General features: G+C 38.9%; 1 protein-coding gene across 1 annotated transcript in view; it reads right to left on the bottom strand.

The window, feature by feature from the left end:
- SORCS1 (sortilin-related VPS10 domain containing receptor 1) overlaps positions 1-21,248 on the bottom strand; it is a gene marked incomplete at its 5' end in the record, with an annotated part of 199,449 nt that overhangs the window by 95,593 nt on the left and 82,608 nt on the right. Inside the window, 2 exons of the mRNA XM_009078866.1 lie at positions 4,354-4,427; positions 18,382-18,540. Coding sequence (XP_009077114.1) covers positions 4,354-4,427; positions 18,382-18,540 — 233 coding nt within the window. The remainder of the gene's footprint in view (positions 1-4,353; positions 4,428-18,381; positions 18,541-21,248) is intronic.

The raw sequence follows: 21,248 nt of genomic DNA, 5'->3' as shown, positions 1-21,248 counted from the left end.
TGCTGAACTAATATTGCTTAGAATACTCCTTCCTAGTAATTAGGGTATTTTCATAGAGCACAGTTCCAGAATTACTAAGTACCATGATAATTTTCATGCATTTTTCTGTCACAGTACATTTAACAGCAAAATCTCAAGAAGCTGCCAGAGAAATAATTTTAAAAAATGAAAATTTTTGATACAGTGCAAAACTGCCATGCCTTAGTGTTGTAGGCAGAGTGGATTCTTTCATGTCTCCATCCAACACTTAATACATGGTTGACTCTGAGTGGATTACAATTTCCTCAGTATACCACTTCCACATACCTAACTCATGCAAACAGATATGTGATGATACCCAAATTACAGCAATTATTATAGGTGTCCATTTTACCTAGTAGGTCATCACTAAAGCCTGCCCAGCACAAATGTGTCCTTACAACCTTTTAATGAGGTAGAAGATTACAGATCCCTTTTTGCTCCTTTTGTTTTATATTGCTGCTTGATGGGGTTTTTTTAAGACAAGAAAACTCCAGCCACCTCTCATTTTAAAGGTTTGAGTTCATCTGCTCATCTCCCACCTGGTATCTTCCTCCATAGAGTGACATTACATCTCTTTCATCACAAGTGTGAATGTCAGGGCATCACTTAGAGTGATGCAGGTGAAAGAATGAAAAGGGGGATCAGAGAAGCTCTGAGTAAACAAATATTCTATTTCCACATTAAACGCTCCTCTTAATGAAACAGAGGATGCAAGAATACAAAATACATATGAGATACAAGGAGCTGAGTTGTGTCTACATGGAGTGTTTTCTCAGAGTTATGTAGTAGGCAACATCAGGTTGCTTTAGTGCTTTTCTTCTGAGGTTTAAATTTCTCTGGGGTAGTAGTAGTAGGAGGTGTTTCACAGAGCAGCCAAAAATAAGCAAACAAATAAGAAAATTCTCTTGGAAACAGATATAAGAAATGCAGCTGTAAAAGATAGTGCAGCTTCTCTAACAGCACTTGCAGGCAGAGCCTTCTCAAGACTAAAACTTGCAAGCTCAGTGGTGTTTATTCACAAGACTTAGAGTGACCCACAAACTATTTACAAGACAACATGACAGGCTAAAATGGCAATGAAAATATCAGTGAGCATTCAGGAAAACACATCTTTGCTTTCATCAACCACACAAATCTACATAAAAGTCTTTTAAGTCTTCCAGATGCACCTTGCCTATCAAAAGAGCAGCGTAACTAAATGCAGCCTCAAGAAGGGCTGATGCTGAAGGCCTTTCTTTGTGTCCTCTGATTTTAGAGAAGTCCTAGCTTAGACAGTACTGGAAGCAATCGGTATTAAAGCAACTCCTTGGCATTCCTTAGATATCAGAATATATTCCTCATTCTCTGCTGAGTACATCTGTGTCCTGGTTGATCCTTTCAAATCCAATTGATATAGAGAAAGCATCAGGAACAGGAGAGAGTGTCCCCACATACTACTTTTCTTGAAAAGTTATGCCTCCAGGACATTTTACTCCACTATTTGTTTCTGTCCTTAAGAATAAATGAAGTCAGTCTTCTGACTTTTCAGGTTGATTAGACTGCATATTTCCAAGCCAAAATATATAATACTTAATTTTTAAAATCCTAAACAAACAACCAGAGGGCACTGAGCAAGGCTCTACCCAACTTGTACACCAGCACTGACTATAGAGATATTGCTGTAGAAAATTGGATTTCAGCTGTACTTCTGCACCCTCAATAAGAGTGCAGTTCCCTTTTGCATTTCTTGCATGGGGAGTCAGCAGTGGCCATGCACTGAGTGCAAAGGGCTGCCCTTCTCATTCAGCACTTCAGTGAATATTTTTATCCTTGGGTACTTGGCTGCACAGAGATGGAAAGGCATAGAAGAGCCCAGTGTTGCTCTCTGTGGTGTACATCTTCTCAATTACACATGCACAGCTGTTTTCTACTGTGCATGGGACTGAGGACAGACAGTGTCCATAGAATTGCAGCTAACAGTATTTTTTTTCCCAAGGTGATAATGATCATAATAAATATGCTGGAATGAGATGCAACACTCTCTCCACAAGTTGTATTATTTTTACTTTTGATAGCAGAAGTACAGTCTAGCTTACACTGAGGTGTGTTATGCAAGGGACATTTTGTTCAAGGTGAAAATACAGGCTTGCAGTTTCATGCTTTGTTTATGGCTGTAGGGAATTAGATAGATGATTGGAACATCTTTTCATCTTTTAGCTTACTCTTTGCCTTTGAAGCTCCAAGCCTGAGTTCTCTTATTTGTTAGGTTCTAAGAGGTCTTCAAAGTTTGAGCTCCATGGAAAGGGAGAAATATAATTTTCATCATTATTCTTATTGCAGGCATCCAGCAGCTCAATTCATAACAAGCCAGAACTGTATGCAATGACAGGAAACTTCAAAAGGTATGGAGTACTACACAGGACACAGGCATCCAGGAACAGGGACAGTCTTTCCATCTCTCTGACCCTCTTCAGCAATTACAGTTTTGTTGGATGTCTCAAAGACTGAGTACACAGGTTTCTATGACTTTCTGCTTTTATTAGCCCAGAAAAAAGCCAAAATATGTATAAGGCTGTGTGTTTGCATCTGACATTTTGAGACCCTGTTAGGAGTCCTGCAGGAAATAAGTAGTGATATAAATATACATGTGCCTCTGTATACAGACACTAACATAAAAATGAGTTTAAGTTAAAAATGGAATTTAGTTTGCAAAAGCTTTAGCTAACACAGTTTCTGAGAAAGGATTAAAAAGCAGGAGCAGCAAACAAAATCTCTAGCATATCCTTTGTAGACCAAATATAAATTCAACTTTAGAAGTAAATTTGACCTAGAGCTCTTACTTCTTTAATAAATTAAAAGAAAATATTTGACTGAACCACTCCTGAATCTTGATATGTTCAAAACCTGTGAGCTGGGCACAAACTTATAGTTTAGAAACTACCACGGGGTCTCATTTTAATCACTGGGTTCAGCTCCTCCTGATTTCAATGATTTCTGTGATTCAAGATGACTATTTTGTCAAAAGATTAAATTCACAGGACATAAGCCCACTTCTGCTCACAGGCAGACTACTGCTTCCATAAAGAGTTGATTAGAAGTCTTACAGATTTACAGCAGTGTAAACAAAAAGAGAAGTAAACCAAAACAAGAAGAACCTTATCTTTGATTTGGACTATATAACTATATTTGCAGGAAAAAAGTCCAGTGCCTCCTTCATTCTTCACCTTTTTTTTTCCATGTAAGTCAAAGTTACACTAATTGCTGTCTACTGACAGCATAGAGGTGTTTCAGACCTGTATTTTACTTTAAGCATGGTTACAGAGCTTTACACTCTCTCTGCAAATCATCGCTATGGAAAAAAATGAAAAGGGATATGCCTGCAATCAGAACCATGAGAAGAGCATCAGTACACCTGAATCACCAGATAAATCTGATGACTAAAACCGAAGGGGATGAGATTCAAAATACAAAGACAATTTGCTAGTAGTGAAGAACTCCAGAATAAAGTTTGGACCTACATCCAGGGGTTAATTTTCAGTGGCCATGGCCACAAGAAGTGTTTGTATCTGAAATCAAATGATCCATTACAGATGTCCTATACAGTAAAAACTGTGAGATGCTCAGATTCTATCACGACCATGTAGGCTATGGCCTTAAGTGAATTTAGATACAAATTATATAGCATACACTAAGACCGCAAAGAGTTCAGCTTGCACCTCTGACGAAGAGCTATGATACTTCTGTATTGGCATCAAATTTGAAAGTGGTTTGCCACTGCTGTAAACCAACTGACATACAACATGAGGAACTTACACATGGCTGATTCATGCAGCTTGTAATTTGACTGGAAACACTGCACTGCTGCTTAGCTGCAATACTGCAGAGTGATTAACGCTCATAATGAAGAACTGGGTGTGCCTAGCTCAATGGTCATTAACTTGCTCACTTTCAAGGACTAAGTAGGTCTAACAGTAGTTAAAAGCATAACAGCAGCCATCAGAAGATATCTACTGCTACCTGTGGCAGAAATGCTAGTATCCTGCAAGACTTCAAGCTTTAGCCCTTAACTGCAGCAGGACCAGACTGAACTCTTCACTTTCCCCTCCAAAACTGATGCTTTCTTCAGACTATTATTTGCTACATTTCAGTTGTGCAACATCCTTAGATCAAAGACCTAATTTTCAAGTTTTGTATAAACACATAATGCCCCTTTCACACCAGTTCTAAATGAATCTCAACAAATCAGCAGTGCAGATTGCATTCAGCCACATTGCCTTCAAAACATCGTTTCAACATCTCTGTATGTATGGATAAGTTGTGTCTAGGAAATGAGGAAGAGGTTTTCGCTCTTACCAGTAGAACCTGTTTGGTGCAACACCCTCGTGAAGAAGCAGCCATCTTCTGCCAAACTCCACTGAACTGAATAACTGGGGACAAAAACAAACAGTCATGAATCACAGTAAAACACAAAGATATCAGAGAAATTAGCCTGAAAAACCCTTTATCACTTCTGAGACCGATTTGGACTTTTACTTCTTCCAGTTTCAAAGGGACACACCTGGGACAGCTGAAAAGTGTCTGTGGTACTTTTTATTGGCATGGGCCAATAAAAAACAGATGTGTGATACAGGACACAACTGGTATTACCTGAATGTAATCACTGGATGGGTAGACCCAACAACCTGCCATGAATGGAAATTCATTATCTAGCACTTTGTGGCACTCCTAGGCAATAAAATTAACGCAGTATGGGAAGGTTGCCTTTCTGCTTCTTTGAACTTGTGGCACTCCTAGGCAATAAAATTAATGCAGTATGGGAAGGTTGCCTTTTTGCTTCTTTGAAATCATGGTAGACACCAAGTGTGCAGCATAACATTCCAGCCTAATGTCCCAGCCTAGCTCTAACAGATGTAAACAGTTGCGTTCCTCAATATTATGTTATTCCTTCCCGTTACCAGTGGCATCCTTAGAGAGCTTTCAATCTGGCACCAGAAAATGTTCTAACATGTCTAGACTTCTCTTGCAGGACTGGATGAGTTTAAATAGCACAAGTTACTTGTACCACGGAAACCTGTGATTCTCCCTCTGCTCTTGTCATCCTCAAAACAACGTGACACCTTCTCCCAGTCTGGTTACGCAAACGATATCCAAATACATCAATCATTTCAGAAAATCTTTCCATGATAAATATCAAACCAGGCTGAGAAAGGTCGGCAAAAAGGCATGTTACAGGCATGATAAATACTTTGACATATCTTTGTGGAATGATATACAAATGTTACTGTTATAGAGCACTTACAAACAGCTGCTCTCTGTAAATGCTGCCATCAGGTAATTCTCAGAAGGCCAGTAGAGGGAAGGATCACTTGGTTTCTGTATTTCTTTTGCTTTATTTGGCTTCAAGTTTCTCATATGGAAGGACTGACAGGCAGTCAGCCTCATACGTTTCTTGCAGATTGATCCTATTTCCCCTCTTTTCTTTGCTTGGTGGACTTGGTCAGTCCCCTTTTCTGGCAAGGCAGATGTTGGACCCCTTTTTTGACCTGTGATCTCCATTTTCATGACACCACTTTAGGTATCTTGCATAAAATGCAACAATCTGAATCTTTATGTGCAAACCTTGACAAATTTTTTTGGAACACACAGTGGCAGTGGATTGGCAGCGAAGAGAAAGATGGATGCCTGTGTGAGTAACTGAGAAGGAAAAACAGTGATTTTAAAGTTTTGGGTTCATCATTCATGATTTGAATGTATTTTAAGAAAGATGAGACTGGGATGTAAAAAACCTTGAGATCTACTTCTTATGTGGCTATCCACTCTAAAATCCAAACCCTAGCATCTCTCAGAGTTCCTATTCTAAAAACTTTGAAGGATATGGAGAAACTAATTGCAGTAGCTTTTTGGTAAACAGTCAACTGTCATATATTAAAACTTGCTTTAAAATATGAAAGTTAAAATATACCTCTCTTGCATCTCCCTTACTCTTGAACACTGTCAGAGAAGATGGAGAGAAGTAGGTGGAGGGGATAGAAGATAATGAGCGTAAGAAGTGGGAAAATAGTTTTGTGGCTAGAAATGCATCCACTTTTAAAACTCCAGGAGTGAGTCTGTAATTTTTCCTTAAGTAGAATATTTTCGATAAATTTTGTCTTGAAACTAGGAAACGCTAACTATAACTTAAGAAAAGTTTGAGGATAAATTTTGTCTTGAAACTAGGAAACCCTAACTATAACTTAAGAAAAATTTGAAGTTTGAAAATTAAAGAAAAACTTTTCAAACATTTAACAATTTGAAGTGATTTGAGGTCACCTATTCAAGAACTTTACCATTATAGGAGGTATTTTCCCTCCTTCACAGTCAAAATCCATTTCTAGACCTGCTATTGTAACTGCAGCAAAAAATAAAAGCATAATAACAATAAGCTATTATCACTCGTGTCTCTGATGTCAATGTTTTCCCTTTCATGGAAAAGTAGCTTCTTCTGTGCCAAGTAATGTCTTTGACGTATTGTAATTTAAGTTTTAATAAAGCTCAGATCATCCTTTAATTAAGACCAGTGAGCAAACCAAACAACTCGGCAAATACCTCTGTTTCCAGACCAGGGATACACAGGAGATAAGCTTTCTCAGTACACTGATGTTCAGATGGCTGAAGTCATCACATTAAATCTTGTTTCCCCCCCCCTTTTTTTTTTATCTCTTGCCCTTATCACTCCACAGTTTCCCTGACCACAACTTTGAGCAGGTTATCCCCTCTCTGAATTTGCTGGTGATAGTAACAGCATCCCAAATGAATTAATTACAGCCTGCAAAAGCTTTCTCTGTTTTTGGGTGGCATCCTCCGTGCCTGCAGTCCCACTGCAGTGCCAGGTGGTCGGACAGCCCCAGCCACACAACTTCCCTCTGGCTCTTCCAGCACGACCCTTCAGACAGGCTGTTTACCTGGTGCAGCTGACAACTCCCCCCAGAAGAAAAGAAGGTGTGATGCTGCACCAGCACCCAAGGAACCCTGCTTTCTCTTAATCTGTGCCCTAAATAAGACCTGATTCAGGCAAAAACTGGAGAAATACAAGACTTTATAAATTTGTTTCAAATGATGGAAATGAGTACAGCAATTCCACTGTCAGGGCTGTGTCAAATTAGAAGTCAGTGCCCAGTGTGCTGGAGACAGCATGTGAGAAAAGGCAGCAGCTCTCAAAGGGAAATATCAGCTCCCTGGGAACCCATGCCCAAAGCTCTCATTGTCTTTGATGAGACACTTTAACAACCAGGCTTTAGAAGGCTTTTCTTCCTCTACCATTATCTCAGCACCAGCCTCGGCCTTTACTGACTTACAGCAGCACAAGTGTCTCTTTAGCAAAGGGGGAATTCCCCACTTTATATATCACATCCTCACACTCCCCCAAAAATATCCTTTGCAGTAAGGACTTTTTCAGATGTTTTATTCTAAGTATCATTAATTTTTAAACCGAGTTTATTCAGTTGGACCAGAAAAAAAGAAGCATTTGAAGGCTAGGGTTTTGTCAAGTATCAGTTATGATAGAGCTGGGATTATTTTTCCCCATTTAGCAATTATAGTGCTCGTATGGATATTTTTTAAACCCAGGATGGTATTTTGTTATTGTTCTAAAAGCTTCCTCTCTCCTGGGACTTCTTGTGACAGACTCATGCAAACAGTCCCTTCAGAGATGACATTTTGTTTCCGTTGGCAAGCACTGCTGTCTGATGACAATTTTTGTTATTAAACTGAAGTTAGATTATGTTCTTTGCTACGCTTCTTTTTCAACAGCTAATAGAAAAGGAAACTATTACAATTTCAATGCTTGCTTTCACCTGAGGGCCACGCAGTGATCTGTCATTTCTGTCTTCGTGGAGACAAAACTGTTACGAAGGACAAATCTCGATCTCTCAGATTTGCTCCTTGTTTATTGGGAAATAATTCTCTTCTTCCCTTTCTCTTGTATGCTTATTTGTTTTTCTAATATGCAAATTGTGTAAAAATTATTAACAATCTGGCTTTGCTTTGTTTTGCTTTTTTGAATCCTAATATTCCGTGAAGTGAAAACCTACCACCTACCTCATTTATGTAAGAAGACAGAAATGCAAAGGAAAAAGGAAGGCTGTTCTGAGGTCACAAATACCTTTTGAGGCTGAGCAAGAACTCAAATAAACCCTCTGAATGGTGAGACAATCCCCCAGAAATAGAAAGAGCCTTCTCGCAACACAACACTACTATCCTCTGGAGTAGGGAAACCTGACATCTGAAAACTGAACTTCTTTCCTTATCTATGCCACACATGATATGATGTTTACCCCTCTCTCTTTTTTGGTTCCCAACCTGTATGAAAAGCATTAAGAGCTGCTCATATATTTCAGAGATAGTGTAAGCTGCACCTTAAAATGTTTCAGAATATCTTGGTCCCAGCCTTCTTTGGAGACCCACCTGCTCTGCTGTGTGATCCTTCAGGGGCTGCAGGTGGGTCTCTGCTCCACCATGGATGTCCATGGGCTGCAGGGAGACAGCCTGCCTCACCATGGTCTGCACCATGAATTGAAGCAGAATCTCTGCTCTGCAGCCTGGAGCATCTCCTCCCCCTCCTTCTTCACTGGCTGTGGTGTCTGCAGAGCTGTTCCTCTCACACATTCTCATTCTCACTGGCTGCAATTTCACAGGTTTATTTTCCTCTTCTTCACTGCATTATCCCTGAGGTACTCCCACTGTTGCTGATGGACTCAGCCTTGGCCAGTGGACAGTCCATCTTGGAGCTGGCTGGCATTGGCTGTATTGGACATAGGGGAAGCTTCTGGAAGCTTCTCATAGAAGCCAACCCATAGCCCCCTGCTACAAAACCCTGGCCACCCAAACCCAATACAGTTACACATACCAACTACCAGGAATCTGAATGACCCACTCATTCTGACACAATGCCATCCACCTACCATCACTCCTTCTGTTCTGAAGAGATTCATTTTCCTAGACAAAGTTTCCATATGTAGTGTCTCTTGTGCCTTCAGCTTCATTTTAATGCCTATACAAATTGATGAAGATATGACTGACCCTGAGTGTCCATGATGTTTCATCATTCAGTGTTTAAACTAATTGGATTAAATATCTGATCCTGATGCTTCTCCACATACAGATTTTGAATCATGTGGTAGTTTCATGTGTTTCCTATGCTGATGAGAATATTCAATTTTATACACTGATTTAATCTCATGCTAAAAACATTATGCAGAGAGAAATTCACAATCTGGTTAAAGAGAAGGTGATTTAAATTGCATGCTGGAAGTGACAGGAGGGAAATACCTTGAGCAAGCTAGTAATTCCAAATTTTTTTCTTTTACTTAAGAGATTTCCCCTAAACAAGTTATAATGAAATATGGCATGGAGTCTCAGTTTAATTACTGACTGGATTTACCAACTTTGGTAGTCTTATATTCAGAAAAGAAGCTCTCTTTCTCTCGCCTCTCGTTTCCATGCAACCTCCACTCATTCTTCCTGGGCACAGAACAGACCAAAGCAAATCCATCTACACTACAGTACTGACCTACATAAACAGATGCAACCTGAAAACTAGCTCAGAACACCTTTGAAAGCACTGGGTTTGATTCAAACTCACCTCTAATTCCCTGAGAAGGTTTCTACTAGTCAATGCTCCTGATACTTTCTTCACATATGCTGACTTCTTGACTCCTCCACTTCCAGGTATTTCTATGAGATGATTAAAACTGATACTGTTCATCACATTTCACCCTCAGTCCTTCAAACAGAACTTATTCACACACAAAACCCCTCAAAACACCAGTGCACCTAAGCTACAGATTTTGTACTCATGAACCATATAAAGATTTTGAGAGATCACTTTTTTCTCATATTCTGCATATATATTTTTTACTTATGTCAGATTCACCAAAGAATACAACATTCCAAAAGTTCAGTTTAGCTTTAACTGTAAACACAACAGAGTCCAACTGGATAAGGACAATTCTTTCTGAAGATGCAACAATGCAATCTGAAATAAATGCAGGCAAGTCCTTCTTCTTATCCCCATTCTGCATAAATTTATTGCTGATAAATTGTACTTTACCACCCCTGCAGGTGCACTTGAAGAAATTCTAGTCTTCTGTAAGACTTCAGTCATTATTCTCATTGTTCATAAGAGCATTATTCAAATGTTATTAAACTGTGAAAGACCATATTTCAAACTAATCTAAAACTTTCAGGATAACAAAGAACAATAAGCTAGACATGTGAATCGCTGCAATTTGGTGACATACTTCTTCAATTTAGGTTTTTCTTGCATTTCTTTTGTTTTCTATGCAGTCTGCAGAAAAAGTGGGCTTAGTGCATCAAGTAAGGACTTCAGACTGAATATGCTTATGTATGTACATACAGTAGCTCATGATCTTTCAGACCTTTTTACCCTTGGCTCTACCTGCTGGCTGAAAAATTATCACAGTTGGAAAGAAGTTTCCACAGAAGTTTGCTACAGACCTCTCAAAACAGTGAAACAGAATGAACAGGGACTTGGATTCACTCATGTTCCCAACATGCATCCAGTCCAGCCTACTTGGGTGTCAAACAAAGCACATTACATTTAAAGAAAATGCTGCACAGGGCATTTCTTCAGAGCAGCAAAAGGCTGGGAGGTATGCTGCTATTCCCTGAATCAGGCCATGGACAAGGCTTTTCTCTTCCAACACTAAATTTAACAGAATAATCTGTTTTGTATAAACAAAGAATCTGAAATCATGCATGGTACTTCTTTCCTAGAATAAAGCGTAAGACTCATGATCAAGGATACAAAAATGCGCTACAGGGCTGATACTCATTTACTTCCCTGATCTCTGACCTATTTTTAACTTCCAGTGTTAAGAAGTTTAAATATCCTTGAAGCAATAAAGTTTCCAGGACGTTGCACAGACTTTGAACACTCTAACTTGCAGGCAATACATTAATCATGCCACGCAGAAGCCATCAATAAGGTTACCCGATAATTGGTGTTTATTGAATGCTGATGGAAACACATCAGAGTGATAAAGCTGTCAGATACCTGCTTCACAGCTCATTCAGCCACTAGTGATCTCTGCAGCTACTTTTGCTGATGAACCACACACTACTACCATGTAGAGTTGCTCAGTATGGTCGTACCACAGCAATTTATTTTGTGCATGTTCATCAGATCAAAGCATCCTGGAGATGACCCTCAGGTTCTTTCCTACCTATCCCTCAATAACCTCTCACACATTCTCAGATATTTTCCATGTCAGCGAGTATTCTGGTTTCGCGGCAGTTTGCAAGCAACTGCATTAGGATGATGTCTCCGGTGCATTCACCTCATATGCTAAAAACGTCACAGGAAACTCGGTTTTTTTACCAGGAGATATTTAAAGGAATCTGACTGGCATATATATTTTAAAGCCAGAAAGAACCTCTAATATCATCAGTCTGTTCACCTAACAGATACAGCAGAATCTTTACCAGTAACTCAAGCAGTAGAGAGAATTATTCAGGCCAACTGATGGCTGAACTAGATTGTATCATTTGGAAAGACACACAACCTCAAGTCCAAGGGATGACGAATTTACCACTCCACGTAGTGTGTTGTCATGGTTAATTCCCTTCTCTGCTAAAAAATACTCACTCTGTAACAGGTTACAGGGTATCCAGCATTTGCTTTCTCTCGTGTTGTAAATGTACTAAGCAGGTTCATAATTGCTCAGGTAACTGCATTAAATAAGTGCATTTTTGTTTAAAAAGTGTATTGTATTAGACTGAGAACAGAATAGAAGAAGTTTCCTACAGGAGAATTTAGGGCAAAGTGCCAGAATTTTCAAGCACACATGCATAGCTTTAAATTTAAAAATAAATTATTGCTTATTATTTGCATTATATTAAAACCTCTAGCTCCAAGTGAATTTAGTGTTGACAGGCACTTTTTATAATAAGGAACTGGAGACACATTGGAGAGTGCAGTCAAACAAATGACAGACACAGAAAGGAGAGGTGAGTCATCTACAAGAAAGTGAAGGGAGTTTCTCAACACCACAGAGATCAGTGGCAGACCTGGTGATGTGGGGTAAATTTCTATATTCCTAATCCAGTGAACTGTCCAACTCTGATGAAAAGGAAAAAAGTAATTTTTTCACGGAAGTAGGAAAACATGAGTTATGTAGAACACAGAAAATCTGGCAGAGAAAAAACAGATCTACCTTTAACTAAAAGTAAGCATTCATGGATCCAAAAAGAGCAAAAGACCAAGTCCTCTAAGGGCAGAGAGGGCTGATGTTTATACAGATGGATAAACAAGGACATATTGATTTGCCTAAAGATGAGTGAGTCAGTGGTAAAGAGCACAGTGATTACTGCTTGAGAGTCTTTCCTTCTGTTTCACTGAGCACACTTCTGGCCCAGAAATCTATCTTCCTCCCTGGACTGCCAGGCTGCCACTGGGCTCTGCTAGTTAACTTTTCATTTTTCCTTTTTACTACTTATTAGAGGAGGAAATAATGTTAGAGATTCCTCCCACTTTCAATTCTGTTCTTTATTTTAAATTGTTACCCCAGCACATTATGCTTAGTGAGCTCTATAAAAGACTAATGGGTAGTCTAGGAAACTACATTTTACAACCTAGTTTGTACACTGGTCTATGGCAATTAAAAAAAAAGCAAAAACAAAATCATAAAAACCACACAAACAAAAAAAAAAATATAAAATCCAGCACTATTATTCTTCTTTTGATGTCCCTTCCTTGTTTATTTTCAGAATGCTGGTTGTCACCAAACACTTATCAGTTTGCCTAGAGATAATAAGGCATATTCACAAAGGGTTGTGTGCAAGATGTGCTATCAGAATGCCCAACAGGTATCTGTGCCTACAGTTCTCACACAAATGGCATACCCTAGCTACGGGCATGGATGTTTCTGTGCACTGCTGGCTTAGAAACATAACCACATGGAATGTCTTAAAAACAGGGAATAGCATTCACAAGGCCTTTGTGTGGAAGGCCTTATCCATCCCTGGCACAAGTGTTGGCAACCCAGAAAAGATATCTAAGATCGTTCAGAAAGGGCAACATTGCAAAGGCTGAGGCAAACAACTTTTAACATACAAACTGCTTATTACTTTTTCATCTTCAACAATATGCATCAAAAAGAAACAAGTCTGCTGGAAAGCTGGCTTGGTTGATTAGTGGTGCCACAAATCTTAAAACAAATAGTGTACACTGTTAGAGGAGTAATGCCACAGGGAAAGGGGGAGTTATTCACATAGGCTAATGTTAGCTTTATGCAAACTAGCTCCCTGGTTGTGTCTGTAGTCTGTCAAAAGAGATAGGCTTTTCCAGAGGATGATTCAAAGTGGCTAATGCTTACCACTCTAGAGAAGCTTTTTTCCTCTCCATTAATTTTAGATGGGATTAGCCTCCCTCAGCTAACATTGGCCCAAGTGAATAGACCTCTAAATGTGATCAGCAGCGTGGAAAAAAAAAACCACCCCAAAATGATGTCCCTTGATGTTAACGGCTTATTTTTTTTTTTTGCTTTTTAAAAAAAAAATGATGTCCCTTGATGTTAACGGCTTATATTTTTTTTTGCTTTTTAAAAAAACCCACACAAACTATGATGTAATTTCTGATAAAACAAATCTGGATTTTATTTTCCCTTCTCTGGTCTATGTAATCAGTGACTGTAACCACTGAAACTGAGAAGGTATAAACAGAATAATTTACATTGAAAGGAACCTCTGGTGGGCCCTGGTCTGATCCTTTTTCAAGCAGATTCACCCTCAAAGTAAGATCCTAATGCAGCAAAATTAAAGGTTTCAGAATTATGAACTATATTCAAAATAGTCCACCACATCTTGAAGACTGAATACTGGCTACATGTATGGCAGATCCTCTACTGTCAGACATCAGCATTAGATCAAAACACATGGAGAGATGGGGCTGAAGGTACTTGTAATTGTTGGCCTGTTCTCTCACACAGACATCCTATGGCCATATGCATATGTATCTCTTCTCTAAGCCATTTCTCTGTCATCCTGGATATAAGAATACCGTTCTCTTCCAGTTGCATGCATAAGGATCTCTGTCATCCTGGATATAAGAATACCTTTCTCTTCCACTTGCATGCATAAGGCGGGGACATCCTTTACTGTAGCAAAATGAAGAAGGTGATATGGTTTGATGTGGGGAAATATGTTGTCCCACAAGTACCAGAATCTTGATTTGCTAAACTTCAGCACTTTAGAAATACAGCCAAGTATCAGTTCCTAACAGTGATCTTCAGCATGACACACACAATAAATAAGGGTAGACAGATGGAATCAGATATTTGGAAAGGCCAAAAGGAAAAAAAAAAATTTAAAAAAAAAGGGAAATATAAACCTTTTTATTTACTAGTGCTATGTTGACAGAGCTCCTTTAGTTTGGGGTGCCTTGCTTTTCAAGAGTTCATTTAAAATGAAAGCAGAGAAGCAACAATAACTCCATTTTAAACCTGTTTTTCAGCCTCTGTTGCTGCCTTTCAGTGCTTGAGTGCCTTTGTGCATTTATTCCTGAGCCGGGCAATTACAGCCCTGCATTTTCCCTGTCTGACTTGTGTTCCCCAATTTCACCCGTATTTCGTCTCTCCAAATAGCTCTGTTATTCCTGGCTGATTACTAACCATTCCTCTGTGTGTCTGAGCCATCTGAATAGCAGAAGATGTCTCCACATGAACTAGAGGCCCTTACATTCCACGCTCTGATTACACAGCAAACCACTTCTGAAGATTACACAGTAATACATAAGCAATACTCCCATAAAATACAGCCCCTCATTCTACAAGCAAGCTGATTAAACCCACAAGAGCTCACATGTACAAGATCTCCAGCAAGTTTTTGCCTCACAAGCAATGCTTTACTGTGCCTGAAGACTCCTGATTTCTAACACTTCTTACACAGAAAATGGAGAAGCATGCAGCAGTTCTGCAATTATGGGGTAAGAATCAGCCAAGTAACAACTGTACTTTCAGCCAGAACAATGAATGCAATCATGAAGCAATTAGTGCAGGCAGCAGATGGTTTGCTGCTCTTTTTTTCTCAAGACTGGCAGGAAAAAGTCATGACTGAATAAGGGACTGGTCTGTCAGCAGTGGTAATTCAAGTCTGCTGCCCAAGGCAGAGACACAAGAGAGAGATATGTGAACTAAAGCAACAGAGTCACTGAAGCTTAACAAGTTATTGCTCGTCAGCTGAACCCCAGTAATTAACCACATTCACTCACAAACAACACCCAAGAAACTGGGACATAAAATTACTTCAGCTAAACAGATTTTCCTACCATTCAACCAAACAGAAAAAAGATCTTATCATAGTGATAGACCCAGTAGGCTGTGAAGAGATTGAGGGATTATGCTATGTGACCCATTTCCTGTTCATTATAACTGAGCAATGAAAGGCATGCACTACTGCTGGCTTCAACCTCATCAGTCCTGAATTGGATGGACAACTTCTGAGAACAAACCAGTCCAGATTCAAAGTGATTCCTGTTTCTCCAGCTCTTGCTCTATTCATCACCTGATTCTCCTTCTCCCATTTGCTGCAAAGACACAATGCAAATGGATGACAACAATCCTGTGGCTTGCTTAAATACATGTAAGAGTGTTTTCTAGTTGATTCTCACCTTCCTCCTGTCAACAGCAAAAATGAATGACTGTACCATTCCTAACTGGTCAAAATCCTACTTACTCCTCAAAATCTCTGTCCACAAAACCTTCACAGCCTCATCAGTCAGTAGCATCAAAATATAAATCCCTTACCATGCAGATATGTTTCCCTTGACTCCTTGGGTGACTCTTAGCCAGTATGCACACAATGCCTGGAATCCAAGGAGTAATGGGTTCTCCCTCCTTAAATACAGCCTTAGCACAAGATTGCAAAATAGCTAACAGCAGTGTCATTTGTTCCAAAGTACCCCACAGCTCCCATTGCAATTATCTAAATACCTGCAGGACCTCTTAATTACTCTGAGAAAATTCTGCCCTTGGATATACAAACATGAAACCAATGGGAGTCATTTACACTTAGCCATAGGCTGAACTTGACCCTTAGTTTGAGTTACATTTAATTTAGTCCAAGCTGATTAATACTCTTTGCCTGCTGGTTACCCTTTATGGTTCTTGGCCAAAGCTTGTTGAAGTCAGAAAATGTATCCATTAGGCTTTAAAGTAGAAACCAGGCCTGTGACTCATACCCATACAGAGTACTTTTAAAATTGTATTTTGGATTTAATTGGTACAGACCTACAGACCTTGAGCTACCTGATTTTTGTCTTGCAACTCCAGTACTGAATTACCAACAGTTATCCAATTTGCTAATCAATGCCATAACAAAGAAATTTTATTGCCACAGCCTACAGCCTCTCACCCCAAACACCCCATACACACAGCTCCAATACCAGCCCCATAAATTCAGGTAAATGCACAAAAGAACCTTTTGCTCTTATATCCAGATTTGTTTTTAGGATACTGTAGAAGAAGAGTGGGAGTTTCCTGTGGTATAGTGACAATTTATTTGTTGGTAGCCATCTATCATAAATTAAATAAGCATTATGTGTATGGCCTCTAATTCAGAATTATTTCCTAAGCAGACTGAATACTACAACAGATGGAAATAATTTTCTACAATGTCTTACTTTTATTTAACAAAGTTCCCATGAAAAGTTTCATACGTCTTCATGTAATAAATGTCCTGTTTCTAACATACAGTAATGTTCATTCCCATGGGTCCTAAAAAGACAGCAGAGACCAGAAACTGTTCTGTTTCATGTTGGTCCAGAGAACTCAACAGCCGCAAGGGAAAGGAAACATTTTGACCATGTCTAATTACACACTGAACACCCAGAAAAAATTTAATCTGCACCTTCCTCTGAACAGAGTGTAATCACAGTACATTCTACAAAATTCTGTGAGAATAGTGAGTGAAAAATATTGCATGCAATCTACTCTACAGGAAGAATTAGGCAGGGACGATGCATTTCTCAGTTGCAAAGTATATTCATCTACAGTCCTGGAAGAATACTGTGTTTGAGTTTATAGTGCAGGACTGAAATATTCCAAAAATTTCAGTAAGATCATTTTGTCACCTTACCTACTTAGTTTCATTATGCATTTATTTTTTCCAGCTTACAATATGAGCAACAACAAGCCTAACTTACACAAAAGGGAAATTGCTTTCACAATTAATTCAGATAATTGTAGAATTCAAACCTTCATGTTGATATTTACATTAATGTATAACCTGAACAATTCAGTCAGTACTTAAATTATTGATTAGATTCATCAAATGCAAAACAAAAAGAGACCATTAAATTATTTTCTATGAAGTCCTATATGCTAGATGCCAAGATATTTCACTCTTTCACCCCCATTGGGACCTCACAAAATTTTTTTTGGTCTTTTTCCAGTTCTATTCAAAAATGTCAAAATGTCAGGATATGAAATCTACCATTTCTCAGAGTTCCAATGGCTGGTTACTTTACAGCTGAATTTATCTGTCATTGATTCCTAACCATCAATTTTTGTTAGACATTTTTATTGCTAGATCAAAATGCTTACTCCTACGTTTTGTCTTCCCTCATGGAGATATTTTTTGCACAACAATATAGTTTCCTTTCAATCTGTTTTTTGTTAAACTAAACAGATTGAGGTCTATCAAGTCCTTCACTGGAAGACCACTGACTTGTGAGTATTGATGTGCCTGATTTTCAAAAGGTTCTACCAATGAGTTCTCTACAATAAAGTCTTGGGTTGTTGTGTTAGACTGGGCAGCAAAAAATCAAGGCAAATCTCACAGCATATTTATTTGCCTGATGGATTACCCATACTGAAGGAACTGGACTTCAAAGGAAATTGATCCACTGCTGCTTTTTCCCTTACAAAATCAAAGACTACTTGAAAATCTGCCAAGCACATAGGAACAAGGAGTGTCTTATACTGTTCTTGGAGCTGATGCTAGGCTGCAGCAAGAGAATTGTCAAATAAGAGGACAAAAGCCTCATTAGAGGCTGTTACTCATATCTTGAAGGATCCTAGCTGTCTTTCCCCATTGCCTGTCACACAATCTTGCCAAAAGGACAGATGAATAAATGCAGACTGCCAGGTCAGTTACAGAGGGCTAGGTCCCAAGAACAGAGTAGATGCTCTTGTTCTTTACTTTGACCTTTACACTGAGGCTTGCTGAATGTTTTCTGCTTGGAAATACCAAACTGGTATTTTTAAAGACTGTCCTGGTATCACCCTCAAACACTGCCTGAATGTTCTGCAGCAGTTATGCAGAGAGATGGGGAAACCCTAGGTGCTTTCTAAGCAAACAAAGCAAACTGCTGCCAACAATTCTCACCTTCTGATCTTGGCTGTAGGCTAAGATCCAATCTTCCTGCTTAGGGTGGAAGAGCAGACTGTGGATGTAGAAGTTCAGACGGTATTTTTGATAGGTGGCTCCTTCATCAGAACTGATTAACAAGCTGCTTTCAACTTCTGGATCAGTCAGCAGCATAATCTGTGTGGAAGAGAAAGATGAAAACATAGTGGTGAAGTCAGATGGAAAAGTAAGCAAGCAGCTAAGAACTTCAGATAAGTTTATTAAATATGACTAGTTCAAAATGTCTCGATGTAATGTCAGAACTACCATAGTCAATATTTCAGTAATGAAAACAGTATATTTCAGCTATGTATATAAACACATAATATATATGACTGAATACACAGAATGACTACTGCTGGTTAAACCAGACCTAAATGAAGTTATGCTTAGGTTCTTCAAGAAATCAAACCCGAAATTTTTAAACATTAGAGTATAAACTTATTAAGTTACCTTATTAAGAGTGATCTATTGGAGTGCCACACAAAGTCAGGTGCTAAGGTGAGAAAAAAAAAGAGCAGAGAGAGCAGAGAGACACACAGAGCATGATCTCTAATGGTCAGGTTTGTTAAGACTCTGGCAGGAATTTCAGAAGAGACAGTTTCATTGCCTGAAATGTTATAACCTGGCTGTCTGCAACAAGCCATCTTGCTTTGGCAGAGGAACACATTTAATAATGTACTGGGTTCTTTCCATCTTCAGTTTCTATGGCACTGTGAATTATAGATTTGGTAGTGTATCAAAAATAATCTCCACAAAGTAAAGTTGCTTTCTAGCTTTGTCCAGGAGCACTAAGTTAGGAGTGACAGAATATATATGGCTAGCAGTTGTAATAACTACTTCTCCCCATTAACTGTGGTATTAATTGGTCTGCATTGCTGATGAATCAGAGAGAATAATGAGTTACGCCTCTCATGTGTCTCTGCATGAGAGAATATATAGGTCTGAGCAGTAAAAAGAGATTGTTCCAGCATTTCAGCAAGCAAGAGAGTAATGCCCCCAAGGAATGGGAATGAGGCATCATGACTGAAAAACATGAGAAATTCTAAAGAATTCTTGCCTGGAAAGGTATTAAAGCCTGAATCATTAGCATTTTTTTCCCTAAGTTGCTCTGCAAATGGCAAACACTGATCTGTTTTAAGACAAGTCTGAAATTCAAGGATCCACACCCAGCACTTCTCAGAGCAAATTCCTATCTGGGTTTGGGCACTGCAAAAATCACACATTACATTTCCTTCTCTTCTTTCATTTAGGCAGGCAGAGTTAGACATAAGATAACACACTACCTATGAATTATAGGGTGACACCAGATGCTAAAGAACTATTTGTACGTGAAGGTGTAAATACACACATAATCTACACAGATTGTATCCTTCATTATTGTGTAAGTGCCAAATTATTTTTTTTCCACCTCTAGAAAACCCCTTGGTCGAATAACAGTTTTGTCTGTGACTCAGAAGTTTGGGGTTCTGCAAAAATCCCTGAACTTTCAGATCTTGAATCATTGCAAACCAGTTACATTACCCCACTGTATCTCTAACATATAATAGGGTAATGTTTCCATTGTAGCATAAAGGTACAGTCTCCTATTGCATCTCTGATTTACTTCTGAAGCTTGTGATGAAAACATGCATTATTAAACATTTTTATCATTATATAACACTTTCAAATGCACCAAACACATCAGTGATGTGACTTCTAAACTGAAGACTGCATGACAGAAGCTACACAGAAAGGATTAATAATCAGAACACCAATATATAGACATCTACGATTACTACATAGCCTGTCCAGCTTCTGAAGCCAAAAATTAATCGTGATCTTTATCAGTTGGTTCTTTTTTCTTACCAGACTAATTTCTAGGACAATGTTCCTATGTTTAACATTTATTGATTCAGTACTATGATTCGAGCATTATGATTCTCCTATTTTTATGACTTCCTTCTTGAGTGGATTTTGTTTATGCTGGTATTTGGAAATATCACAGCACAGCATTAATTTGGACTAGAGCAACTAGAGCAGAAATAAGCACAAATCAATGGGCTTGATCCAAGCTCCCTGAAGTTAATAAGAGTCTTGTCATTGACTTTGGATTGTGCCTCTAAGGCAAGCTGTTAATCAAGATCCACTCTAGTCTCACATACTTCCTTCTACCTGCACAAGGAACTCATCTGACCTCATCACTGTCACATCCAAGCACATTGCCTTAACACATTTTCTGTCAGGCCACTCCTCTGCAGTGTGAAAGTGCTCTTATCTGCATTTCTTAGAGAGGGAAGCAAGGAAAAAAACTCTTGAGGCACTGAAGCACCTAATTCCTCATCCAGTCAATAAAAGTTAAGTGCCTAAACAGACTTGCAACACTGCTGACTTTGGCTTTAATCTGCTAACTACCACCCTGGGCTGTTAGTACTTCATTCTCAGGTATCTACAGTCTCCAGAAGCCTTGGCTATCGCATTGTGATAATCAGCCATTCTGTACAAAAGAATTGTTCAGGACACATCAGTTTTACTAGGTATGTCCATAGCAGGAGCATCTTAGATGTGGCAGATCTGTGCAGAGCTCCTGACTATTTATGCAAGGCCATACAGAGAGTTGGAGACAGGGGAGGGAGTTGATGGATGAATGTCTATAGCCACTAGTCAGATTGTTAACTATGAGACCAACTTTCAGCATTATCTGCTCCACTGTTGTATCCTGTATTGCCAAACACTTTGCACAGATGTCATAAAACAAGCCGGAGCTGACTATCAGTCACTACTCATATCACAGTTACAGGACTGTGTTTCTTACAAGACAGGAAAAACAGATTTCACTGTACATATCTGTGTGTAAATAATCAGAG

This window comes from Acanthisitta chloris, unplaced genomic scaffold (assembly GCF_000695815.1).
Source record: "Acanthisitta chloris isolate BGI_N310 unplaced genomic scaffold, ASM69581v1 scaffold11127, whole genome shotgun sequence".
Classification (NCBI taxonomy): Eukaryota; Metazoa; Chordata; class Aves; order Passeriformes; family Acanthisittidae; genus Acanthisitta; species Acanthisitta chloris.
Note: the sequence above shows the minus strand (reverse complement) of the source record. Positions and strands in the feature narration are given on the sequence as shown.